The 26,487-nt window shown below is 32.3% G+C and overlaps 4 protein-coding genes across 5 annotated transcripts; 3 read left to right on the forward strand and 1 right to left on the reverse strand.

Moving 5' to 3' along the window:
- Positions 1-1,659: 1,659 nt before the first annotated feature.
- On the forward strand, positions 1,660-3,789 carry LOC114393087 (glucan endo-1,3-beta-glucosidase 5-like). Its single transcript, XM_028354348.1, has 2 exons — positions 1,660-2,044; positions 2,488-3,789. Exons 1-2 carry the CDS (start codon positions 1,698-1,700, stop codon positions 3,626-3,628), a joined length of 1,488 nt encoding a protein of 495 aa, XP_028210149.1. The 5' UTR covers positions 1,660-1,697; the 3' UTR covers positions 3,629-3,789.
- A 2,266-nt stretch (positions 3,790-6,055) lies between these two features.
- On the forward strand, positions 6,056-9,702 carry LOC114393745. Its single transcript, XM_028355171.1, has 6 exons — positions 6,056-7,335; positions 8,144-8,241; positions 8,444-8,468; positions 8,604-8,724; positions 8,809-8,943; positions 9,108-9,702. Exons 1-6 carry the CDS (start codon positions 6,807-6,809, stop codon positions 9,310-9,312), a joined length of 1,113 nt encoding a protein of 370 aa, XP_028210972.1. The 5' UTR covers positions 6,056-6,806; the 3' UTR covers positions 9,313-9,702.
- Positions 9,703-10,331: 629 nt separating this feature from the next.
- Positions 10,332-19,766, reverse strand: LOC114393744 (alpha-aminoadipic semialdehyde synthase). Its single transcript, XM_028355170.1, has 25 exons — positions 19,549-19,766; positions 19,172-19,422; positions 18,991-19,077; positions 18,745-18,874; positions 18,463-18,636; positions 18,206-18,288; positions 17,468-17,578; positions 17,197-17,272; positions 16,467-16,638; positions 16,169-16,265; positions 15,904-16,070; positions 15,704-15,761; positions 15,421-15,561; positions 14,746-15,093; positions 14,556-14,636; positions 14,189-14,254; positions 13,673-13,790; positions 13,101-13,230; positions 12,768-12,847; positions 12,352-12,507; positions 11,961-12,198; positions 11,772-11,880; positions 11,174-11,335; positions 11,027-11,096; positions 10,332-10,662 (listed from the first exon to the last, which is right to left on the reverse strand). Exons 2-25 carry the CDS (start codon positions 19,409-19,411, stop codon positions 10,610-10,612), a joined length of 3,147 nt encoding a protein of 1,048 aa, XP_028210971.1. The 5' UTR covers positions 19,412-19,422; positions 19,549-19,766; the 3' UTR covers positions 10,332-10,609.
- A 2,438-nt stretch (positions 19,767-22,204) lies between these two features.
- LOC114392559 (EKC/KEOPS complex subunit TP53RK-like) lies at positions 22,205-25,690 on the forward strand. Of its 2 annotated transcripts, XM_028353736.1 has the most exons (6): positions 22,216-22,588; positions 23,790-23,903; positions 24,012-24,290; positions 24,404-24,517; positions 25,291-25,363; positions 25,449-25,648. In XM_028353736.1, exons 1-6 carry the CDS (start codon positions 22,538-22,540, stop codon positions 25,484-25,486), a joined length of 669 nt encoding a protein of 222 aa, XP_028209537.1. In that variant the 5' UTR covers positions 22,216-22,537; the 3' UTR covers positions 25,487-25,648. The 2 variants fall into 2 exon arrangements, with proteins under 2 accessions (XP_028209538.1, XP_028209537.1); XM_028353737.1 differs by lacking the exon at positions 23,790-23,903 and having other exon boundaries at positions 22,205-22,588; positions 25,449-25,690.
- Positions 25,691-26,487: the final 797 nt, after the last annotated feature.

Raw genomic sequence — 26,487 nt, forward strand, 5'->3', positions numbered from 1 at the left:
AGTTGAGTTGGATTGAAACTTGTTAATCCATACTTGTAACTGGAAACTTCAATAAAACAAGGCAGATGATACGTTGTAAGAAATAAAAATAAAAAACTCAAGCTTGCCTTCGGCATAGTAGATATTAAGCACGATTAGTTGCTTTTCGTTCCAATCTATTTTTTAAATTTAATTAGTTTATGATTTTATTCTCTCTTTGTTAAAAAAAAGTTTAGATTTTGTATTTTTAAAGTTAAGCAAATTGTCTTTAATTTATTTATTTCACTTAATATTCTGAAATCATTATTTCTTATTCAAATATTCAGAGGCTTACAATGATTTCGGGATACAAAATAATTTTAAAAGTTTAGAAAATAGATAATTTAATGAAAATTTTAGAAGATTTTATAAGGTATGCCATTGGGATTTAAAGAGTGGAAATTTAAGTGCCTATATGAATGGAGGGTTTAAAATAAAAGGTTTAAAATGATTTATTTTAAAAAAATTGAGTGAAAAATTAAGAATTTAAATTTTTAATGCCGAGTATAATTAATTACAGAAACAGTTTTACTTTATTTTAAAAATGCAGGAGTTTAATTAACTCAAACAATTAAAAAGATTAAAACTGCCCACAATTTAAATAAAAAGGGTAAAAAAATGTAATAAAGTCATTATTTTATTTACCGTATTTGCAATTTTGTTAATTTCAATTCACCATGGCAAACTTAATATATAGATTGTTACATTTATGATAGAACTGTGCAAAATTTGAACAAAGGCGTTACACAAGTATATTTGATTGTTTTTTAGTTTTATCATCTGTTCGATTTTTTTCAAAAAAAAGTATTTTTAGTTTTAAAAAAACTTATTTTATGGGTGAAAATTGTTTGTCTACTCTGAAGATCGACTTTTTTACGTTACAGGCGGTAATTTTTCAAAAAAATTACTAAAATGATCATTTTTTGAATTTGTTATGGGAAATGGGCCAGTCATATTTTAAAACACAACTTTATTTAAAACAGAAAATGATCATTAATGAAGCTAATGCCTTTTGTTATGGCGTGATGGAAAATAAGTAGTTTTATCTTTCAACATATCTTTATCAACAACGAAAAATAAACTTTCAACATATCTGTATAATGAAATTCGGTTCGATACTAGATATAAATTGATGTTAAATTAAAAAAAAAAAAAAAGCCCGATGATACGTGGACGACATAGAAATGGGGAAAACAATATAATAAGATAAAGTTCAGCTGTTCTTGCACTATCAAATAAAAAGTTTGTTTTTTCTTTTCCGTTCTTAAAAGTCTGGCTTCTTAGTTAGGAATGAAACTTGATTCTGCCAAGATCCATAGACAATCGGATCATAAACCCAGTAGGGAATAATTGTAATTAAAAAAATAAACTTTGGCATACCCTTGTAGATTGCATTTTAATTTTTCGGTTGCCTTTTAGTTTGATTCTACCTTTCTTTGCTAGATTGTTCTCCCTCTCCTACCACGTACGCATTTTCAATAATAGAAAAAAATGTTATGCCTTGGCTTGGAATCATCCAACGGGTTTAGGAATCTAATTCTTTACGTAACTTTCTACTGAATAAAAGTACATTATTTTTTTCCCCACTTAGAGAGAATAATCATCTTCATATAGGTGAATGTTGCGGACAGAGGGGACTCAGAAACATATGTAAGAAACAAAAAACCTAAAAAGATAACATGGGACTCCAACATTTTACTGCGTGCGTTTTGTTAGCTCTTTGCATTCTAAGCCAAGGTTTGGCAAAGGGTGCTAATGGCTTTGCATGCAACTGGGGAACGCGTTTAACACACCCCCTTACACCTCAAATAACCGTGAAACTCATGAAGGACAATGGATTCAAGCAAGTGAAGCTCTTTGAGGCTGATCCCGCAGCACTCAAGGCTCTAGGAAATTCTGGAATTCAGGTTATGGTTGGCATACCAAATGACCTCTTAGCAACCCTTGCTTCCAATGTCGACGCTGCTATTGCATGGGTCAACCAAAACGTGTCCTCCTACATATCCAAAAATGGGGTTGATATAAGGTAATTAATATAACAGTACTACACGATCACTTTATTCCAATCCTTATGCTATCATTTCTAAAGAGTAATAATGATGATGCACGTAAAAATTTTATACTCTCATCTCATCATTAGTCACATCGATATGATTTTAAGGATATTTTTGTTAAAAATCAATAAAAACGAAATGTTTTTTAGGTCAATAATAATTACGAACTACAAACAAAATTAATTTCTGATCTAATAGATTGGGAGACATTCGTAGTCTTTGATTCAACACAAAAAAAATAAACTTATTATATATAATAAATTATGATTGAATTATATATGATGAATTATGATTGAATGACATAAAACTATTTTACATGGTTAGTTCATAACCTATTTGTTTCATTTTAAAAGGGTAAAATCTATTTGTGTTGTAAATAAATTGTATTTTTAACTAGTGTTTGCAAAATTGCTAGGTATGTTGCTGTGGGGAATGAGGCTTTCCTCAAAACTTACAATGGCCGGTTTGTGAATTCAACCTTTCCAGCCATCCAAAACATCCAAGCAGCCCTTATAAAAGCAGGATTAGGCAGGCAAGTGAAGGTGACAACCCCTCTAAATGCTGATGTCTACCAAAGTGACAGTGGTCTTCCATCAGGTGGAAACTTCAGGCCAGACATTCAAGACCAAATGATCTCAATAATAAAGTTCCTAAGCCAAAATGGTGGCCCTCTAACCTTCAACATCTATCCATTCCTCAGCCTTGATGCTGATCCCCACTTCCCAAAAGAGTTTGCCTTCTTTGATGGCTCAGCTGCTCCTGTTGTTGATGGCTCCATAACCTACACCAATGTGTTTGATGCAAACTATGACACACTCATCACAGCCCTCGAGAAGAATGGTTTTAGCCAAATGCCTGTCATCATTGGAGAGGTTGGATGGCCAACAGATGGAACAGCCAATGCCAACATAAAAAATGCTCAAAGGTTCAACCAAGGCCTAATTGACAGAATAGTGAAAAGACAAGGAAGCCCCAAAAGACCTTCCCCACCAGATATCTACTTGTTTGGATTCATAGATGAGGATGCCAAGAGCATTGAGCCGGGCCCTTTTGAGAGGCATTGGGGTGTCTTCAACTTTGATGGATCCATAAAATACCCTTTGAATTTGGGTGGTGGAAAGCAACTAGTTGGTGCAAAAGGGGTGAGGTATTTGCCAAAGCAATGGTGTGTGATGTCTACTCAAGCAAATGTTGACCCTAATGCTTTAGCTGAGAGCATGAGCAAAGCATGCACGTATGCTGATTGCACAAGCCTCTCTCCGGGGTCTTCTTGCAGTGGATTAGACACAAGAGGCAATGCTTCATATGCATTCAACATGTACTTTCAGACCATGAATCAGCAAAAAGATGCATGCAATTTCAATGGTCTCTCTGTCATCACTAACATAAACCCTTCACCACCTCAAAGCTCTTGCAAATTTGAGATCATGATTGATCTTGGCAAGCATGAAAAGAAGTCCACACCTTCTTCGGTTGCTCCAGAAAGGAAACTACACTCAATGGTCATGCTGGTCTCAAGCTTCATTTTCACTGTCATGTTCTTGCTTTGTGTTTAGTTTAGTTTTTTTTTTTTTTTTTCATTTGTGTTATGCAGAGTTTCATAAGTAGATGCCGCCAATTTTTTTATTTATTCATTTTCTTTGTAATTGTCTGTATTCTCACCAATGAGTAGATTTTCAATCTCATACATGGCCAAATGAATGAATAATTGGTCTTATTCTGTAGCTGACTCAATTTTTAATCTCCGGCCCTGTTAATTATTATCTCAATTTTCTGCAACTCATTTTTTTGAAAAAACATCAACGTGCCTTTGGAAATTATCCACCTAGTTGGAAAGTTAACTATATTAAAATTTTAAGGCACAATTAATATCTTTTAGTATTAGAAAAGTTTGGAAAGAAAAATTATAGAAAGAGTTAACATTACATTTGTTTTTATGAGCAAATAATTGTTTTTGAAGAGCGTAAGAAGGGATCCATAAAATTTTAAAAATCCATGAAATAAAATGTGAGATTTACAAAAATTTATATTATTTAATAAATTTTACATAATTAGAGAGTGTTATAAAAAAATTACTATATTAATAAAATTAAATTGTCCATATAACTAATCCGTGACATTTTTTATATCTTCAAAAATTAAATTCGAGCAATAAAAATGAATATTTATCCAAATTTACATTTACATGTATATGCACATTTAAAATGAGAGAAATATAATTTTTTTACCCAATTAATATAAATTAATTAATTATTAAATCAAATAATGCATTTAAAAAATTATTTATATGAATGATACAAAATATTATTTAAGGTAAGAAATTAAATTTTTTCAGATTGATTTCTCACCTTTTATTTTTTTACTTACTTAAAAACTCAGTTTTCTACAAACTGATTTTAAGTACATTTTTTGTTTTTTATATGAGAAACCCATTTATAAATGTTTATTTTTTTTAAAAAAATCAAGTTAAGAAATTAATTCTTGGGGAACCAATTTTTTAATTTCTTTTCTTCTTCTTCTTTTTGTTTTTAAATTTTTTTTGTATCTTTTTATTAATTATCTATATTTATGTTTTATTTAAACTAAAAAAAATTTATTTTACATATGTTGTTAATTTTTTTGTGTGCTTATTTTATGTTTTATTATTTTTTGAAGAGATGAAATCTTTTGTATTTTCATTTTATTTGATTATTAAAATATATAATTAATCAATAACTTAATTGAAATTAAAAATAATATTTAACTAACAATTTGAATTAAACTAAAATTTTAAATTATAAAATAAATATAAAATTACAAAACAATACAACAAAATATTTATATTTGAAATAAAAAAAATTAAAATACAAACAATATGTTTAGAACAACTTGACAAAATCAGACAAAATAAAACAACTTGAGAAACGAATGTAAGATCGATATTTTCACGTTAAATTATGAAAAAAAACGTAGAATTTACTATGTGTAGCTTTGAGGTCCACATTCAGTATTTGAGAACGTAAAAACAAATATATGAATAAATATTTTGTTCTATTGTTTACTTTTTTATTATTTTTAATTTAAATATTTTTTATTGTTTGCAATTTTATATTTATTTTTTTAATTTAAATATTTAATTCAATTTAACTTGTTGATTAACTATTTTTTTTAATTTCAATTAAGTTTTTGATTAGTTATGTATTTAATAATAAAATAAAATAAAAATACAAAAAAATTAACTCTTCAAAAAATGATAAAACATAAAATATCAAAAAAGTTTAACAATAACTTATGCCAAATGATATTATTTTCCGTTTAAACAAAATATAAATATACACCATCAATAACGCAAAAAAATAAAAATAAAAAACAAATTAAAATACAAAAACAATTTTAAAAGAAAAAAAATAGTTAAGAAATCGATTTCTTCTCGGTATAAAAAAAACGAAGTAACATTTAGAAATCGCATAAACCAATTTCTAAACATATGAAAAAACAAAAAAATTACTTAAGAAATCAAATTTTTAGGAATGTAAAAAAAAAAAAAAAGAATAGAAGCTCACCTGTATTTTGTATCATTCATATAAATAATTTGTATGTATTATTTAAGTAATTAATTAATTAATTTATATTATTTGGATAAAAAAAACTCGATAAATACTCAGTTAATAAAATCTACAAAAAAAAAACTTCATTTTTCACTTAATATTTGAATAAAATAACTACACGTACAATAATGAGACTACTTTCTGATGTGCATCCTCGAGCCCACCGCCTAAAATAATTACACGCACAATCGACAAGTCACTTGCAGGAGAATGAGAGGCCTACAAAAATAAAATAAAACAGAAAAATGGGAAAGACACAAACTTTTTTCACAAAAATAAATCTAAATAGAAAAAAAAAAGTTGGTAAGAAAGAAAGTGTAGTAGGGTGGGCAATCGTACCCAAATTTAATTGATGTACAAGAAAGAGACGAAAGGAGAATCGAAAATGATGCCCTAATTTCCGTATTAACCAACAATTAGCTTTCCACGTTTGTTTTCAACTACTTTCTCTTTAAATTTTCCATTTTATCAACCAACGAAAAAGAAAGATTAATTAATCTATTGAAATAGTCTCAGATTCAGTGCATGTCGTCTATTTTTCTACACACCGAATCATTCTTATATAACGAAGAAAACCACAAATTTGAATCTACTAACTCTTAAACACTACGGATAGATTGAAGGCAATCAAATCATCTTTATACAAAGATTCTTCTTCATCGTCTATGTTTTCCTGCATATTCAGTTTTAAGGTTCAAGCATCTTCTTGAAACTCTTCTCAAGCTCGACGGGAATTTCTCAGCTTTTCTCTCGTTACCTCACCCATCAAAGTTTCCTCTTCTGGGTGTTTGTTTATCGGATCCGGGGCATTGCAAGATTTGATCATTTCACGAATCATATCATTATCAAACACTCCCATTTTCTGGGTACTTAATTGGGATGGGTTGCCTCGGATTTCGCACTCTCATTTCTAGGGTTTATGTCGGTTGTGTTTGGTGGATACCCCTTTGACTCCGAATGAGCTTGACCACGAAAAGATTGGTTCTTGGTGATCGCAGTGTTCAATTCAATAAGTTCGGGGATTGATTCTTTTACAAAGGGGAATATTGCCTTTTTTTTTGCTCTGAGATTTATCCGTTCATTTTTTTTTTATTTCTTTTCTTTTAGTGGTGATGCTTGAATATCAGAGCAAGATTCTGGTGTTATTATGTTTAGATTAAGGAGTTGTGAAGGCCCTGTGCGCTACTTGTATCAGCAAACTCGGCATCACCTTCACCATAACAACAATATTATGGCTTATTTAGTTGGTTATGATCCTTGTTCCCACTTGAGCAAGGCCTTTTCTCAGTATCCTTCTCTTGCTTCTTCTGATCGTGGTAGCTACCTGTCTTTCCGATTTCTCCATAATCTTGTTTATGCTGATGTTTTTGGGGTTAGCAGAAGCATTGCTTTTGGTCCTAGAAGTTGTAGCTTTGACACTAGTGGTAGCTGTAGTAGTACTAATAGTGATAGGATCTTTGTGAGGGCAAAGGCAAGGTCCCGTGGCTTTGCATCGAATTGCCGCCAGCCGATGCTGGCTGATTTGGAGCAAAGGAATTTTGTTAGGAGTGATGAGAGTGATGCTACTTTGGTTAAGGTTGATAATGGATCTATAAATGGATGTCCTGCCAAGCCTCCTTGTTTCAATGATCATCGATTGTCCCAGAAACTTGTGGTTGCTGTTGATGTTGATGAGGGTATGTATGCAAATGCGTATGCATGTGCCACTCTTTTTATTATATTATTTTGTTTCTTCAGAGTTCTTTATATTTTGTCATTTAACTTAATAGATTATATGAATTTTGTAGACCTCGTGCAGAATCTTGATTATGATGCTCCAAACAAGGAGAATTGCTTACTTGATGTCTTTTCCGTTTTTTTTTAAGTTTGAAACTATTACATACAATTGAAGAATTAAGAAACTAAAGTCAAAGTCCTCTCTCTGGGTCCATGAAACGGACAGATTATATCTCACTTTATTATATAAGCTTCATGCATGTTGCATGTGATTTACTTGAATCTTACCTGGTCCATATCTGGGTTGAAGCATTATTCTTTGGAATTCTTTTCGGAATGCGGCTGAGATCCCCTTTTGGAATTCCGTTTATTAAATAGGAACTCATGAAGTTGTTGGAAATTCTTAGAAATTGTGTAGTGACTATAGATTTCTAATAAATAGAATACAAGGAAAGAAGATTATTTTGCCATTGATACATTGATCCCCCCCCCCCCCCCCCCCCCCTCTCCCCTGTCGTGTGATGATTGCTTCAATATTTTTGCCTGGCTCAGAGCATGGTAAAAATATGTCTGAATAAATAATGGTCAACTCCAGGTTTGTATAAGTAATAAATAATCCACTACAGTTTGCAGCGAAATGTCTTGCCTAAAATTAGTAATGTTTCTTTCTTGACAATTGAATCCATTGTAGAATGACTAATACTAATTTTAATTTTTGGATTATCCAGTTTTGTTTTTCTTCTGATGTTTTTCCCCTCATATAAGCAGTATTAGGAAACTTTGTGTCAGCTCTCAACAAGTTCATTGCAGATCGATATTCATCAAATTATTCAGTTTCTGAATATCACGTGTATGAGTTCTGCAAGGTATTATTTGTCTGCTTTGGTAATTCTCTGAGTTCTGCATCAGGTGTATTTTGCTTGTGCACTAGTGGTGCTATTTTAAATAAAATTTCATTGATAAAAAGATAATCAACACTTGTTACAGCCCATTTAGCCCTCATTGTATAGTTGTGAATTTGTGCATGTTTGTATGTGGAGTCTGATGCACCCTTCATTTCTGTTGCAGATATGGAATTGTTCACGTGATGAAGGTAACTGTATCTGTCTGATTTTCACATCACATTTTTGTGAATGGTTTTGCTATTCATTAACTTATGGAATTTGTTGGATATAAATTATTTCCTTCTCTTTTGATTTTCACCAAACCCTTGTATCTTGTTCTGCAGCTGATATCCGTGTTCATGAGTTTTTTAAGACACCATATTTCAAGTCAGGGATCCACCCTCTTCCAGGTGCTCAGATGGCTCTTCAGAAGTTATCAAGATTTTGTAGCCTATCAGTTGTAACGTATGCTTTTGGTATTGAACTTTCTTCAAACTGTAAAAGAATCTTTTCAGCATTGACTAACTGGAGGTATTATTGTATGATCAGATCACGACAGAATGCAATTAAGGACCACACAATTGAGTGGCTAGAGAAGAATTATCCTGGACTGTTTCATGAGATTCACTTTGGTAACCACTTTGCTCTTGATGGTGTGTCAAGACCAAAGTCAGAAATTTGTAGGTAAGTCCCTCGATGCTCTTTAATGTACTGCATGTTTTCTACTTTCTTTCGCAGTATTACTGCATAAACAGAGGAGAATTCCAACTCTCTTTTCCTCACTTAAAGAAGATTGCTGTTTCAAATGTTTAATTAGTGATAGATTCCTGGTGTACTGCCATTGACAGGTCTTTAAATGCCAAGGTTCTTATTGATGATAACCCACGGTATGCCATAGAGTGTGCTGATGTTGGAATTAGAGTCTTACTTTTTGATTATGAAAACTCATATCCTTGGTGCAAGAACGAGTCTGTTGATCAGCATCCTCTGGTGACCAGAGTTAAGAACTGGGAAGAAGTGGAACAACAATTAATGTCACTGATAGCTTCTTAGTCGTTAAAACTTGTAACAAGGATTTGTGGAAAACCATCCTTTTTACATGAAGTTCTGCACTACATGTGTTTGAAATATCTAATATATATTCTTGAAAACTTGAACTCACTTAAAGTGGCTGTAAGGAGACCACTCAGAAATGGCTTGAGGCCAAAGAACTATAAATGACAGGACTATATTCTTTTTCCCATTTTGAGCAACATTAAGGAAGATTGGAATAGGAAGTTGTTCATTATGGTGATTTTACCATATGTAGGAGTGAAATCTAAATCATATTGGTTATGCCATCCTACATTCAATCTTAACCGTCAAATTGTATTATCTCTGATGTTGAACAATGATTTTACATGAAATAAAAGTGCAAAACCATCAGGGGTTTTAGTCACTGGATTCTATTAGTCTTGGTTTACTGTTTTATCTTTGATCTAGTTATTTTTTTATCCGTCAATATTATTTGTTAGTTAATGTTAAAATATTAGTGTAGGGGATTCGAACTCCCGACTTTTGTCTCCCTTCTCTCTTCAATCCTTAAACTCTCCTTCTAACCACTATCTTAACCTTATAACTTCTTATCTTTGGTCTAGTTAATTGTTGCTAACCGATGGATTAGTGGGGATTCAAGTCCAATGGTGAAATGTATAAATGGATAGAGATAATATTACTTCTATCTTGCTTAGTCAAAAACATAAAAACTCATGTCTTAGTTCTACCTTGGTATAATTTGAAAATGACAATAAGTACACGTTGTCTAAAACATTGGTATTAATACACTCGTTTGTAGCTATTTATAATATATAAATTAATGGTGCTTTTTTTTTTTTATAAGAATTCATGTCTATTGTAATTATTATTTTTAACTAAAATATTCCAAATTAATTGTATGGACAAACAATTAGAAAAAAGAGAAAAAATATTAATGATAATGGTAGTTTTGAAAAAAATATATAAAATTTAGGACATATTTTGTTATCAATTAAATTAATTATTTTTCTTAATCTGATGGAGTGAGTAATTAAGTCTGATAAATAAAAACTGAGGAAGTAGTTCAATTGAACACCAGTTAACAATTTTTCTAGAACCATACTTCATAACTGGTTGGATTGTACTGCTGCAATTGAAATTGGCATCTGCCTAAGTGTTTTAACTACGCTGGTACCGTGTGGTCCATTTCTGACAGTTGCATAGAATGGCAGTTGCAATTCCATGACTGCAGTAATTATTATATTTTATCTTATTCAAATCAAACATTGCATGGTGTACATTAATGTACACCTATACATCAATTCATAGATGCAAATTACTCGGTCTTCTCTATCAACTTGATCCCATAAGCTTCTATAATATCCAGTGCTGCAAAAACCACAGCTCACAAATAAGCGTTGTAAAGTACATACCACAATATAAAATTTATTGATATTAGTTCAATAATGTACATCAATTTTTTTTTTTTTTTGAAGAAGCAATAATATGCATCCTGTTAAGTGTTAACAACAGTCAATGACAAAATATGTGGTTGAGTAGACTCATTTTCCATTTATTAATCTGATGCAAAACCCTTTCCTAAAAATCCACATAATGCGCATATTTGCAATTCTGTGACCATGTGACTGCCAAGTATGCTAATTATTTTTTATGGTCAAATTTTCCCCTTTAAGTTTAACTATTGAAAAACTATATTCAACAAATGGACAATAAACCAATATATCATGCTCACCTGGATTGTATACTTCAGGTTCGATAGGCCTTAAGACTCCTCTTGTCTGAATTTTGTTTGTCAATAAAAGCTGCAAAAACAAACGTCATTCACCAACAGCATTTTCTTGGAATACAACATAAAAGAACAGAAAGGGACAGAAAATACCAAAGCTCCAACAGCAGCTGGAATACCAACAGTAAGGGCCATGGCAGTTGTGGTTTTTTCATCAAGAGTCTTCCCAAATTCAAGTAAAGTAGCTCTATGCTTCTCTGTAATTTGGCTATCTGGGTATTCTATTTCCACTTCATGATGCAAAAGCACCATATCCTGCTTTCAAATCAGGTAAAAGTTAAGGTATGCTTTAATAAGTAATCTCTGAATATTCCTGCAAATAAGTTGCTTTAGCAGTATTTAAGGTGATACGCGGATACAATTAATTTTTTTTAACTGTTTTTGAAAAAAATTAAATTAAGCAGTCATTTTTGTTTATATAACATTTAGTTATAAAATGTCAAATGGAGATTCAGTTTCTGAAAGCACTAAGCATTTCATATAATTAATAGAAGAGGATTGTTAGCAATATACTCTCTAATAAACTCTATTATTAATTAAAATTTATTGGAAACTATGAAATCATGAGTGAAGCTCATTAAATAAAGAGTGGAACCTAAATAATTTTGTAATATTCAATAAATTTCAGAGTTTAATAAAGAATATGTTTAAAAGAGTGTGTCACTAGTATTTTTCATTAATAGAAATATACCTTTTCTGTGCTGGTGTATGATAACCTCTCCTCCATGCGGAAACAAGCAACATCAAAAGCACTTTTGCAGGAAGCAGGGATTTCAGTTTGGTCAAGAAGTCCCAAGAAACTATATGAAAAAAGACAGTCAAGTTAAGACAATAATTTTCCAAATGAAGTATAAGAGAAGGGGTAACTGGTCTACATTACATGATTGTTTTTGCTGTCTCCATTGCCGTTCTTTGATCTTTGCAGTGCCCTTGTATTAATATTTGCTCCATGATGTCATTCTCTCCTATCAATAGTTCATCTGGATTATCACCAACAACTTTGAGAAGTTCAAATAAGAATTTTCTGAAAGTTGGTCTTTGTCCATTCATTAGCAACGAATGGGCTTCATTGTTAAATAAGCTAATCCTAGACAGTGTCCCCATGATCTCACTAAATCCTGTACAACAAGTTACAAGTAAGTTTCAGAAAGATTAATAAATATAGACCCTTTATACTAAACACACCACAAGATTAAACATGCTATAAAGAAAAGTATTAATCAATGTCAAATATTGGCTTGAGAAACAATAGAAACATATATAGACCATGCCTTCATAGCGGAGGGTTCCACGGAAAATGGTTGATGCTTCAGTTATTCCATACAAATCCCCATAAAGTAATGAATTGCGATTTGGGAGACATTCCAAAGCAAAAGCAGGAAGGTCCGGTAGCCTTAGTCTTGTAGCCGAATCATAAAGATCGTCCCCTGTTCAAAAAACAAGTGTGATGCAGTGAGCTTATGAACAATGCCAAACAAATGATAGAAAGGACTGAGGGGGATGAGACTTGTTCAAAATGAAAAAAAGAAAAGAAAAAAATGAAGTAATCTTTTTTAAATTTAAGCAAGAATCCTCCAGAGGTCAAGTATAGAAAATTACATGAATGTTACTAATTTATTATACCTTAAAAGTGGATGCATGCATGCATATTATGGAAACATGTCAGAATTGTTGCTTAAAAGCTTACCATCAATATGTACAGTTTCACCACCCCATTTGTAGGTGGCAGGATTGCGCCCAGCTCGGATGGCTCCTGCAGGATTCCAACTGAAATAATGGGCAACAAATGAGTTTTTATAGTGACAATCATCAAACTTTTTACTACATAAGCAAAATGATTATGTGACACACTATAGTTGAATGGTTAGCCAGATGAAAATACTACAAAGCAGAGAGTTCAAAAGCATTGGGTTTTGGAAACTTACACTAAGATATTCAAATGTTTTATAAATCATGTCTAATTAAATACATAATTCAGTATCCTTACTCTTGAGTTTGACAAAGACATTCCAAGAAGTACCTGAATTTATATGCTAATGGATTGTTAGCAGCTTCAGGAGATGGAAGTCCACCACAATAAGAAGTGAAAGACTTTATTTTCCCCTTCCTCACATGTGCTTGGTTGATCATCTTCATTGCCATCATATGATCTGGATCATCAAACAAGTACAATCTTATTGCAAGACAGACCCATTTTAGTTGGAAATATGTGAAGCTTCTAGAATTTTCAGAAACTGGTTTTCAGCTAATGTGTTAGGATAAAAGAAGCAAACAAATATTTTTGAAGGATTTTATATAAATTTAATGACATGATATGTTGTAACAGCAGCCCAGTAAATAAAGATTTCCAATAATTTATTTCAACTTTCTCAGAAGAAAAATACCGTAGCCGTCCATGCAATCAGAAAATTATAATAGGTAATAGTTTAACAGCTGCAATGCTTAGAACTTTAAAGAAAACATCTGAAAAGTGAGAACAATAACTCAAAAACTGACTTTACAATAAGTACATCAATCCAGATGCACTATTATAAACTATTTTATTTTGCTGAAGTCCTGGAAACCGATCACTAATTATCAAATAACTCTTACCAATTCCTGGGTCTAAGCCCATCTCTCCAAGAATTGTTATGCCAGCATCTTTAGCCTTATCATTTAGCATTGACATGGAGCTATCAACATAGCTAGCAGTGACAAGATGTTTTTTCAGCTGCATCAAAAAACATATTCATTTACTAAGCAGGAATAAAGAAAGAATAATTATGTACCAATACTACCCTTGCACTTTTTACCAAAAGTAAAATCTATAGAGATGTTATTTTTGAGATTCTGGAACTAAAGAAAGTAACGGTTCACAAGGGAATAATATTTTCCAAGATTACTTCGATCTTCTCATTTTTTCCCCACAGGATGACCAATCTATAACTTGATTTAGTCTAAATTCAAGAAGTGACTTCAATCCTTATCACGTCATTCCAGCTTTTACTATAATCTAGTGTGGATATGCTTTGTCCAAAAACCCATTTCATTTTAATCATTTTTTTATTTTTCTAAATATATATCATTTCAGTTCAATATTGAACAGTAACTTGAAATAATGTGAAGCACCTCAATGCAAGCATTTGCTACAATAATATGACAACTTGGGGGCAGCAAACTTATAACAACGTCAACCTGCAGACAAGGAAAAGAAAAACTGTCAAGATAAGGCTGCTAATGCTATCAAGACCCTAAGAACACAAAGCATAGATCATTTGGTGCATGATGTTTCAACAAGGCAAAATCATAGTCAGCATTAACAATGATGGAAAATTCAAAATCATAAGTACACTATATGTTAATAATACCCAAAATGCTTTTGCCAGCCAAATCCCATATCAATTTCTTTCAGGGGTTAGTTAAGGTCATTTTGTGATGCTTTCTAAAGAATCTGTTAAGATAATTGCAGAAGTTATTGACCTAAAGACAAACGTACCTGTGAAATGTACTTACACAAATTGGCACGATCCATCACATCAAGCTGAATTCCGGTTACATTTGGAATGCCCTCAACAGTCTGCATTGATTATCTAATGTCAAATCTACGACCTAGTAATAAACCATTTCTTCTTCCATAGAAGAAAGCAAGAAATTATTATGTGAAAGCAAAATATCAGTCAAAATACCTGCTCTGCATCCTTCAGGTACAGAGATCCCACAATGACTTCTACATCAGTTTGACATTCAAAATCATCTTCCAACAATGTTTTATACCATTGGCTCGATGATGGCCTTCCAAATGATGATAACATTTCAGCAGCTGGTTGACAGACCCGACCAGCTCCAAGAATTAAAACCGCAGCCTTCTTTCTGGGGTCAGATTCCTTCTCTATGCCATTCTCTTCAACTTTACCAAGCTTAAGTGAAATTTTACTTGAATCTTGATTTGAAAATCTATCATGTTCAGTTGGATTAGCAATAGCAGTTAAAGAATCAATGATTTGATCCAGAACAGCCCTGTTATCTGCACCAACCTGTTCAAAACCCAGCATGTTAAGACATCATTGATTATTATAAGTTCTTTAGGTTGGTACAAAAGTCATAGTTTAAAATGTAATTACCATTAAAAAAATGACTAAAAACAATGTACACTAAGCCATATGGTGAATTCCTTAGGATCTAATATGCTTCGTGTTGAGAAAACTTCATTACTTTAGCTCAAGAGCAATGGAAGGCCTCCCATCTTTCAAGTATATGGAAGACCAGATCATTGAATTATTTAGTACACATCAAAAGAAAGAGAAAGAACATTTTCTGAGGACATAAACAAATTTTTCAGTTTGAAATAGATAACTACTTACTTCAAGTTCAGAGAATGATACGGCTTCAATGCTCTGACCCACATGGCAGTTGACTAAGTGGAAGGAGCCTCCTGCAGCTTCAATAATATCTAAGGCCTCATTTATCAGAAACTGATCAAATAAGTGACCACTCAGAGACACCTGTAAGTTATATTCAGCAATCAAAATCAAAAGATTAGCTAGCAACTAATGGGACTACCATGAATATTTACTACTCAAGTTAATCTTGGCATATTGTAGGGTTCAATCAATGGAAAATAGTATTTGAAACTGAAGAACACACCGATATATTATACTTCCTTTTGTTAGATAGAGAATTTTCTGAGTTTTCTGATACTTCCCTGCAAGCCAAAAAGACAGTGTGTCTGTTATATAAATGGGAAAATAACAGGAACTGTAAAAGGGGCATAAAATCCAACAACTATACAAATTTACTTTAGGATACAGACAACCAATAACGAAATACATAGATGAGACACATACTCTGAATCAGAACTCCGCATGCGTGGGATATAATCATATAAGGAGGTTAGCACTCCTTTATGGGCTATGCAAGCTCTCCTTAAGTGAGCAGGCAACTTTGTAATGTCTGTAGCAGAAGCCAAATTTACGACAAATTGGGAAAGTATGTTTCCAAAATGTTGGGAAGCCTAGCCATAATGAAATTGCATATTTGATCATTCTCCAAACCTATAGCATTCTCTTCTCAAATGGAAGTATAGGAATTCAAATATAAGAAGGCACCTACCTCCTTTGCAAATTCTGTTGGAAGAATGTCAACAGCTAAGCATATCACTCCATTCCCCTCCATATCATCATGGTAGGAATTTGTTAAGGGATCATATCTAACAACAATGTTTAAACATTACATCATACTAGAAATAAATAAAAAAATTGTAACATAAAAATTTGCAATTGAACTGAAAGTTAGAGTGTAAATAATGCAACTCGAGCAAAACTATTATCTCTTTGAGATAAATTCCATGATAGAATAGTGTAGACGAGAGTAAAACAAATGATTTCCCCAAACTAGAAACATGGTATACCTGAAGAAGGGTGAATCAATTGAAGTACTGCGGTTAACAAACTCAATTGAACCCCCTATATCACACGTTATGTCAGCTATTCCAACAAGGGGGCTCCCCCGGCCCATTAAGTCTTGCATCTGCTTATAGCTCAGCAATTGAGGAAATCTTTTCTCCCAATACATGCAATTGACTAAGATATGCAAATGTGAGTAGTGGTTTTTAATAAGAAAAATCAGTTTATCAAGAACCATTTCATGCCAAATGTAACAAAAACTGAATTACTAATATATGGTAAGCTAACTTGACAACTATTACAACTCTTCTTGATCTAGTAACATATGAATTAGATTTATCTTCACCCATGGAAAACACAAGAATTGGGGGGAAATATAATTTTATCAAGAAACATTTAAGGCCAGGGTGTTAAAAAGCAGAACTGTTAATATATGGTGATTTGTGAGGTAACTTGAGACTTCTTAAAAATGCACTTTATCTGAATTACATACATCTTCAACAATGAAAAAGCACTTTGAGACTTGGTTTTTGCTTAATATTTCTTTTTGACAGATGAGAAAGAAAAAATCAAATTTCTGGAACTAGAAATTTAAATTACTTCAAATAATTTTAGGAATTCCTGACAAACAAGGTCAAGACAAAACAAAATTATTAGCTACCCATAACACTGCAGTGTGACAAATAATAGAATATAACTTGCTCCATTATCAGTAGCACTCATGAAGGGACCTACCAATAACAGATGCATATGGTGCTATTTTTTCATGGAAAGTGGGATTGTAATGCTCAGGATGTGCATAGTAGTCTGCCTGAAATTTCCAGATCATGTTATTAGTATACTATTTATAAATCTCACCCCCTGCTTGACATATTTTTTTGCATATCCAATAACAGGTTTCAGATCCAAATTAACATGCCATTTTTTTGCAACTTAGCAAAGAGGCATTTTTAGCAGACAAATAGATATGAGGAGATCCCAAAACACGAGATCAAGATCAACTAACTTTGTCAAACACTTTCACGGGATCTTTGGGTTCAACCATGTCTTGGGCAGTCACAACACAACCATAAACTTGGAAAACTCTTTTTGAAGCATGCCTTGGTTGATCTGGGTCCTGTTAAACAAAGTAAATACAGGGCAAGGTGTAAGACATCTCAAAAGCTAATCAAATAACTGATAACACTTCAAGATTCTATTATTTTTTTTAATCATATTTAAACTTGAATTCCTATTCCTAATAATTTCATTTATTTATAATTATAATAGACATTTCCTACACACTTGTTTTATTTTTATACGATTATTACTGTGATAAACTTGTGACAAAGTGTTGCATTTTTATCTGTTCAAACTTCAAACTACCCTAACTTTTTGGAATTTCACAATCATCACTCCTTCCACCAGGTGTCACACGTTTGACGTTACCCATCTTGATTATGAGGAACTTCATGTGTTACCTTGTCACTCTTTTGTCTCAATTTAACGAGGCCAAATTTTTTTATGAACCTTCATAAAATCTTGTACCACATTGAAAACTGTCAAAATTATTGGAATTGGATGGAAAAAGAGTTCTACATATCAATAATAAGACTCTGAAATTGAATAATCATTATGTTGTGATATGAAACAGACCTACTAATGGCCTCATTATACTGAAAATCTAGGTCAATCACAAGTGTGGCACAACTAACACGAGCTGAACCCCAAAACACTCTTAACATAATAACACCATAACAATTACCGTTCTATGTAGGTCGCGTAGTTTAGATGGATCAACAAAGGTATGAGGAAGAAGCTTAAATATCTCCTGTGCACCAGAACAAACTACAGGAGATGAAGGATTCAAAAGTCAGCACAAGTGACACTTTTAAACATTTATTAGGCAAAAATAAATGGGATATCAGAAACATTGGTTCATGAATGGATTAGTTTAATTTCATGTCCGCTTAAGAAAGGATAGCATTTATAAAAATAGAGTATCATTTCCTAACACCATACCATTTCCTGAACCAGTAAATAAACAAACCAGGGGACAAATCCCCAATGGCAATCCCTGCGTCGCAATTTCTTCACCAACAGAAATCACAGCAGCCTTAGCAGCAGCCAGGGAAGGGTACATGTAAGATGATCCAAGTGACAAGAAAGGTGTTGAATATCCAAGACTTAAAAACCCTGAAACAATAAAACAGATAAGATGTAAAGCTTGAAGATCACTCACTAGACAAAGCCATTCAACAATGGACATATGACAAATTAAAACCTGTGCTATCAGAAACTTACGCTGTCCTAATCCGCGCAAAAAGTCGATCATTCCAGCTCTACCAGCGAATTTTCCAAATGCAAGTAACCTTTTCCCAGTGTCCCCAACAATTAATTCATAGTCATATAACGATGCCCTCTCAGCTAGAATCTAAGATTATGGAAAATACCAAAAGCGAGTTAGAAGTTGCAAGAAACCACCACAAAATCGAAGTCACATTTCAAGCATTTAAGTATTATATATACAAGTATGTAACATTAACACACCTTATCCAGCAAAGGCATGTTTTCTTTCTGTGCTTTATGTGTATGTGAGAAGAAAGCATAAGCTCTATCTGGTAATATCATCTCCAGCTGCACAAAGCCATATACATCATCAAAATTCTCTGATAAACTAAACACACTCTAGCAGGAACATGATCAATTAATTAAACAAAGAAATAAAAACCTTTGGTTGCTTAATGCCAAGGATGAGACCACATTGTGACAAGTCTTGTGATATTTCAGCACCAACTTCTTCATAGAGAGCATCATGGTGAATTCTCTTAGTGGAAGGCTGCACAATGATCCTAGAAACACCTGTCCCACCATGGAGTAATCGAGCACAATGTGATGGGGTCAAAGGTGCCCTTCTTTCCCATTTATTCACAGATTCTGCCAAGATCCCAACAACCCCGTTCCCAAGCATGATCCTTTTACCTGTTTCAACACACCCAATTGTCCCAACTCTTCATCCATTCACAGCATAACTCGATAACAACACATACAACAGTCAATTTCCTTATCATATTTTCAAATATAAATATATAAAAAATGCTTATTTACCTCCAATATCAGTAAAGTTGAACACGTTTTTGAGATGGATTATGGTTGAAACTGAATTAGAGAAAAGAAGGGAAGTAAGGAACAAACAACGATAAGAGAAGAAGTGATTTCTGACAGGATCATATGAGTGTGTAACAACTGAACTAGAATGGACAAGTTGTGCAGTTCGTTCTTGGTTGGGGTAATGTCAGCACAACAATCTTGTAGTTTTTAAAAAGGTTGAAGTGTTGCATGTGACGTGTACTATGGCTATGTTATAATTAGGCATACGACATTGGAGGAATGGGAAATGGATCCTACTTTTTGCTACTTGTCATTTTCTGTTTGTTTTTTTAATCTAGAATGAGTAGCAGTATCTTATCTAAATTTATAAGAAAATAATAAATAATGAAAAATGTTAGAACTATATTTTCTCATTTATTTTTTTAATATAGTTTTTTATTAATTAAAAATCATAAAATTTAATGTGTTAAAGAATATAATATTAACACTCCTCATAAACAATACATAACATGTTCATATTAACCTCGTGATCGACTGTGAGATGTGACCCTCCTCAAATCCAGAGAAAAGGAAATAATAATAATAATAGTTGGGGCGCCATGTTGACGCCACGTCTTATAAAAAATAGACACGTTACGTAACTTATCAAAATTATATTGTGGTTGTATTGTATCCACAATAGGACGGGATAAGCTTAATGCCCTATCTCTCATCATTTACAGGCACTTAAGTATCGTGACGTGACGTATATATCTTTCACCAAACTTGAAAAAGATACACTGGATAGAGTTGAGACGTGTATTCCTTGAAATATTTTTCTTGGTTTCTTATTGTAATAGTGATGTGAAAGATCCAAAAGATTGAAATATTAGTTGACTTTATTAATTTCTAGAGTCCAGATTCTTTTAAATTAAAGACACGTTTAATTTCCTAAAATATTGGTAGAATACATTAATTAATTAATTAAAGAATAAAATCAATGTTCAATATATTTTATATTTTATTATTGATGTGAAATATTAATTAATTTTATTTATGGTCAATTTTTATAAATGTTTAGTCATTTTTAATAGAGTCTAAAATTATTATGATTTTTAATCCAAGAGATTCGAACTCAAATTTTGTTTTAAAAAAATTGAGTACAATTTCATTTAAATTAAAAACATGTTTGATTTCTTAAAATATTAGTAGACTACAATAATTAATTAAAGAATTCGATATTATTTATTGTTTAGTGTTTAATTTTTTCATTCTAGATTATATGATGGTTTAGAGGATTTTTTTTTTCTTTCAAAATAGATGCTGTATTCACAAAATCAATGTTGTATTAATTAATTAATTAGAAAGATAAAAAAATAAATTAGAAATTTATCTAATGTTTTATATGAAATTTAATAAATTAATTTTATTTCTTAATTCATGTGTTAAAATTATAAACGTAATATAAAACGGAGGGGTGAAAGTTAAGTATTTATCATTTCTATGTTTTCAATAGATTTATTTTTATTTAATTTTTTAAAAATTGTGAATATTTATTTAAAATCTCTTATCGACAACACGTTTGGTTTCAAAATAAAGAGTTTGTAGAATACACTAATTAATTAAAGATTATAAACTGTATTCAACATTTCTTATGTTTATTGTTTAAAAGTTAAGTATTAAATCATTTCTATATTTTCATCTGTTAACCAAAAAAAATCAACAAATATTTTTATTTAATATTTAATGTTTTTTAAATATAAATATATTTAAATATGCATTTTTTATATATTAAATAATTGATTTAATTGTAATTTTATTCTCATAGGTTTCATTATCACCATTTAAATCCATCAACTTTTAACCCTTTTTTTACAAGAGCATCTACTTTTAACCTATTTACAATCAAATCTCTCTATTAATATTTAACAAATTCAGTTTATGTGACACTATTACTACCACAAGAAGAACCACTAGCATCTACGGCATGGATTTTTAATTCATTATCGGTACTAGTTGACTAATTACATAAATTTTGGTAATTTAAATTTTAAAACATGCAAATAAAAAATTTATTACAAGGAGAGTATAAACACATAATTAGATACTGATTCCAATTTGCATCTTCTGATATGGGACTTTCGGTTGTCGCATCTAACGTACGTGGGTGCCCTTTTTGCTTACTAATTGTCATTTGTCAATTGTCGGTCTACTTTTTAGATAATGTTTTGAGATCAGTTGTATACTTGTTTCTTTGTCTGCTTCTTCATCGTGATAATATTTTTTTTCTTCGATATTTATTTAATCCTATAAACAGTAAAAGAAATTAAGATACTTTATATGTTTATGAATGTGATGAAATATTATCCATACATACTCATGTTATAAAGAAAATTTATATGCTAAAAAAAATTGCTGGTGGCAGATTCAGATTCTTTCTAATGTGCTTCTGATCAGTTCCTCAGGCTGGAGTGGACCCCTTAGGCATTATGTGAAGTGTCTTGCTTAGCACTTAAGCCCTCTCATTTATGCACAACCCAACAATCATTGCTCAAGAAAAAAGCACTAGCAATCATTGGACCAAAACATAAGAAATATTGCCAACCCACAATAAGAAAGAACGGTGATTCACTGATTCTTATATTTTGTTATTAAATTATTTTTAACAAATTTAATTCATAGAACAAAATAAATCAAAATCAAATATATAATAACGGAAATACTATGGGTTATTTTAGCGTTGTAAATTTTCAATTTTGGGGAAAATGGGGGCGCGGTAATTTTTTTACAACAGAAACAAGCAGTAACATAGTGGGCTAGGGTTTTTTACCGGGTCGCAAACCCGACCCGCGGAAAAGCCGAACAGCACTCGAAGCAGAACGGCGCGCCTCACGATCATCGATCTTCCCCGGCGAAAACACGATTTTCACCACTGGCGAACTCGGACAGGGCACAGAAGATCGTGAACTCGTACGATCTTACGAGACAGATCGCGATTTTGACTTCCATGAACACAAGAGATAGTTCTCTCGTTCTACTCAAGCAAGGAGCTGAAGCTGTAAGTGTGATCACTCCCTTGATTTGATTTGTAGAAGCAATTAATACCTACCCTTTTCGTAAAATTTCATTCTTTTTCTTCTTTTATTGGTGCACCTATCACTCAATGGCTTTTAATGGTAGCCATTGATTTCTACCATTTGTGTATGTAAAGTTTCTATTTTACATGGTAATTAGTATCAATTGGTTGCAAGAAGGACTTTATGATGAATATCATCCCTAAGAAAGACACACTCCTTCTTGCATAGGTTTGAAGGCAACTTGCAAGTTCTGGAGAATTGATTCTAAGTCTTATACCTGTAGAATTGTATAGAATTGACTCTAAGTCTCATTCTTGACAGATAGAGACTGGTGAGTCCTTACATCATCATATTTAGTTCATCTTCTCAACTCAGTGGCTTCAATGGCCTTATCATCAAACTTCACTGGCTTTGTCCATATTGGAGCAAGGCCTAACTGTGAAATTGTATCAAAACCATCAAGATTTCCAGAATTTGCAGTGAGCAGTTCACTTTTCATGTCAATGTTGATGTCATTGGTGGAAGAACTAACTCTACAACTGCATTTAGAGGCTAACCCATTAAGCAATTCAGGAACAGTTAACTTATCACACCCAGATGAAACATATTCATGGAGATTGTTTGATTCAGAAGAACTCTTTAAGGAGGAGAGATAATAGTCTGGAGACTGAGGTTGATTTGGCTTAATCCAATTGTTTGTGGAATGACAAATAAAACTTTCTATGACTGGTGAAGAGACAACTGTGGGAGAAGGCTTATAAATGGTTTTTCTCTTAGCCCTTGGATGACCTTCTTGGTGAATCAGTGAATGTGTTGTCCAAGTGTTTAGTGTAAATAGCAGAGTTGTATAACTTACCAGCTTTGTTTGGTTCGATGGAGAAATAATGAGAGCACCTTTGGGATGTTGTGGATGAGGCTACTTTGTTCTTCATAGCATGAGGTGGGATGTTGTTGGTGAGGCTACTTTGGGATGTTCTTCTTCTAAAAGTTTCAATTTTAGAGGAAAATCAGTAGCAATTGAGTCCAGTAGCATCATGGGATCCATATAGTCAATCTCACCTAGTAGGATAAGGCTTTTGTTTGTTGTTGTCATTGTACTTGTTCTACCCCCCATTTTAAATGATTCTTTTTTATGAAATTGCACTGACTAAGTTATGATTTTTTTTATGCTCCTTTTTATAGAGGGTTTTTGAGTCTTCTTTTGTGGGAAGGAAATCCGTTGTCAAGGAACGATTCTCAAAGAAGTACAGGCATCCAACTTTGGATTCAAAATTGACCCTCAAGCGCTTAAATATGGTTAGATTTAGAAAAAAAAATGTTTTTGTCCTGCTGAAGCTCTATATTTTAGCAGTGTTTTGTTGCATTTCTTGAATGCTTTGTTTCACCCGTTGGTTTTTTGAGCAGGAGGCTAGGTGCATGACCAAAGCAAGGCGACTTGGGGTTTGGACTCCTGTGCTGTATGCTGTGGATCCTGTGTTGCACACTTTAACATTTGAATATGTTGAGGGCACTTCAGTCAAAGATGTGTTTCTTGAATTTGGGTCACATGGTGTTAATAAAGAGAGGCTGGATGATATTGCATTCCAAATTGGTGATGCAATTGGAAAGCTACATGATGGTGGTCTTATTCATGGTGATTTAACAACATCAAACATGTTACTAAAGAGTGATACAAAGCATTTGGTGAGTTCATTCATATCTTTTTAGGTCCTGTAATATCCAATTATCCATTCATGTTATGTACCATGAGAAATGTTATCAATTTGTGTTACATAAGTTAAGTGTATTTTGTTTAGGTTCTTATTGATTTTGGTTTGAGCTTCACTTCAACTCTACCTGAAGACAAGGCTGTTGATTTGTATGTTCTAGAAAGAGCTCTTATTGCAATGCATTCATCATGTGGGAATGTGGTAAGCCAACTTTTCATTTTCTCCTAACTGTCATGTCATAGAAAATTAAGGAGATGAAAACAGGGTTTCATTTGTCTGTTATGAATATGAGAACCTGAATTAGAGGTCACTCTACAGAGTCAATGGTAAAAAATAGCATATAATAACATATGTTGTGGTACATTTTACCTATAATTTGCTGTCCAAATTAATTTTAGTACACCAAGTTTAAAGCCTTATACTTTACTTCTTGATTTTCATAAGCAAGTACTTTGATTAATATTTTAATTATAGTTGACAGTGAAGAGGTCTTCTGCCATGCTTCCAAAAAATCACCACTGGAATAAAGGCTTTTTCCAGTTTCCTGTTTTCTACTCTTTACAATCAGCATTTTATAGTTTGTGCATTAGAGTTGATTTGGGCAAAAAGATTACAGGATAAAGTTCAATTATTCCTTTTCACACAAGTCAAATTTGAATTCTTATTGTAAGTTTGTAAATTGTGAGCAATATCATAGGGTATGTTCGGGCTAAAGAAACAAATACTAGAGTATTGAGTAGAATGAACTCCTTATCTCAGAAATGAACTTCTCATTGACCAACAATCACACTTTCCTTTGTACCAAAGAGGCTGACACTTACTCAACTAGCCCAGAAATCTATGCCATCTAAGTCCACATTCTAGTGAGAGGGAGTGAAGCCTTATTCTTCTATAATATGCTTTCTACTTAGACAAAGTTATGAACAAGTAATCAATTGGCTGACATTTTTTAATATCGGATTTTGTCTGGACAGATGGATCAGATACTTGCTGCATACAGGAAGTCATCAAAGCAGTGGTCATCCACATTGAACAAGCTGGCACAAGGTTATGCCCTCCCTCTCATACTTTGTTTAAATTCAACATATTTTCTTCAAGACATAGTACTTACATACATTTTCACAACTTGTAGTGCGACAAAGAGGACGGAAGAGGATCATGGTTGGATGAATCTTTATCGAATTTCATTAGAGATATAAAAGAGATGACAACTAAGGATGTTATTAACATAGTGTAATTTTTCTTTACATTGCCTCTCTATTTGCATATTTGTAGTATGGTTATCTCTTCTTACAGTTTATAAAAAATGCGATGACTTTTGAACTTGGTTTATTCCTACTGAGTATGCAACTAACAAACCAAAATTGTTTGAAACTGTTCTGACTGCTTCTGTTGATATGTCCAAGGCTCAAACGTTGTGTTTAGTTGATACTCTATTGGGTGAAGCATCGATAATCATTTTGAAATAGAAAATTGCATTCACTATTCAGAGTCAATTGCTGCACTTAATATATATTTTTTTTAAACAGTGCTTTAGGAATATCCCAAACCATAAAAAAATGCAATAGACGTCCTAGGTGAACATGTTTTGAGAAGAAAACATTCAATAATGAAGTGAAATAGTGAGTAAAGACATTTCTAGCTAATTAAATAGTAGTATGGTTTAAGATGAGATTATTCCTATGAATCCATATGGACCAAACAGCTGCGGACCATACGAAAATTAGTAATTGAGCTAGAGACTAGAGAGGACAGGGCTATGATGCAATCCCAATTTTTGTCTTAGAGATAAATCTAATCTCCACCAAGTTTTCACTTGATACGTTCGTTATATATATTAAAAAGTTTATCATACAATAAGATTGTTTTACTTAACATTCCGGTACCTTTCTTGACATACTTCTTGCATTTGTATATGGCCAAAATGAGAGCATAAGATGAGTAAACCTTGATCATTGCATTCAATTATATAATAATAATAATAATATATGCTTATGATTAGAATTTTTAGTTTTGATTTTATCTTTTTCAAACTTTATATTTTTATTTAACTTTAATTTGAAAGTATATCAAATTTAAGAGATTATTGGAAGCACACTTAAATTAATGATTTAATTAAATGGAAACAAATGTATTTTAAAAAGTATTTGATCCAAGATATTTCACATTTT

Source organism: Glycine soja, chromosome 17 (genome assembly GCF_004193775.1).
Source record: "Glycine soja cultivar W05 chromosome 17, ASM419377v2, whole genome shotgun sequence".
Classification (NCBI taxonomy): domain Eukaryota; kingdom Viridiplantae; phylum Streptophyta; class Magnoliopsida; order Fabales; family Fabaceae; genus Glycine; species Glycine soja.

Bases quoted from the DNA above. Each gene is read 5' to 3' on its own strand.
- LOC114393087 (XM_028354348.1), top strand. From the start codon at position 1,698: ATGGGACTCCAACATTTTACTGCGTGCGTTTTGTTAGCTCTTTGCATT. The intron at 2,045-2,487 runs GTAATTAATATA...CAAAATTGCTAG, and splicing joins AAAAATGGGGTTGATATAAG to GTATGTTGCTGTGGGGAATG.
- LOC114393745 (XM_028355171.1), top strand. From the start codon at position 6,807: ATGTTTAGATTAAGGAGTTGTGAAGGCCCTGTGCGCTACTTGTATCAG. The intron at 8,725-8,808 runs GTATGCTTTTGG...TTGTATGATCAG, and splicing joins TGTAGCCTATCAGTTGTAAC to ATCACGACAGAATGCAATTA. The intron at 8,944-9,107 runs GTAAGTCCCTCG...TGCCATTGACAG, and splicing joins CCAAAGTCAGAAATTTGTAG to GTCTTTAAATGCCAAGGTTC.
- LOC114393744 (XM_028355170.1), bottom strand. From the start codon at position 19,411: ATGCTTGGGAACGGGGTTGTTGGGATCTTGGCAGAATCTGTGAATAAA. The intron at 19,078-19,171 runs GTTTTTATTTCT...GGCTTTGTGCAG, and splicing joins TTGGCATTAAGCAACCAAAG to CTGGAGATGATATTACCAGA. The intron at 13,791-14,188 runs GTGCTTCACATT...TTTTTGATGCAG, and splicing joins TAGCAAATGCTTGCATTGAG to CTGAAAAAACATCTTGTCAC.
- LOC114392559 (XM_028353736.1), top strand. From the start codon at position 22,538: ATGAACACAAGAGATAGTTCTCTCGTTCTACTCAAGCAAGGAGCTGAA. The intron at 23,904-24,011 runs GTTAGATTTAGA...TTTTTTGAGCAG, and splicing joins CCCTCAAGCGCTTAAATATG to GAGGCTAGGTGCATGACCAA. The intron at 24,518-25,290 runs GTAAGCCAACTT...TTGTCTGGACAG, and splicing joins ATTCATCATGTGGGAATGTG to ATGGATCAGATACTTGCTGC.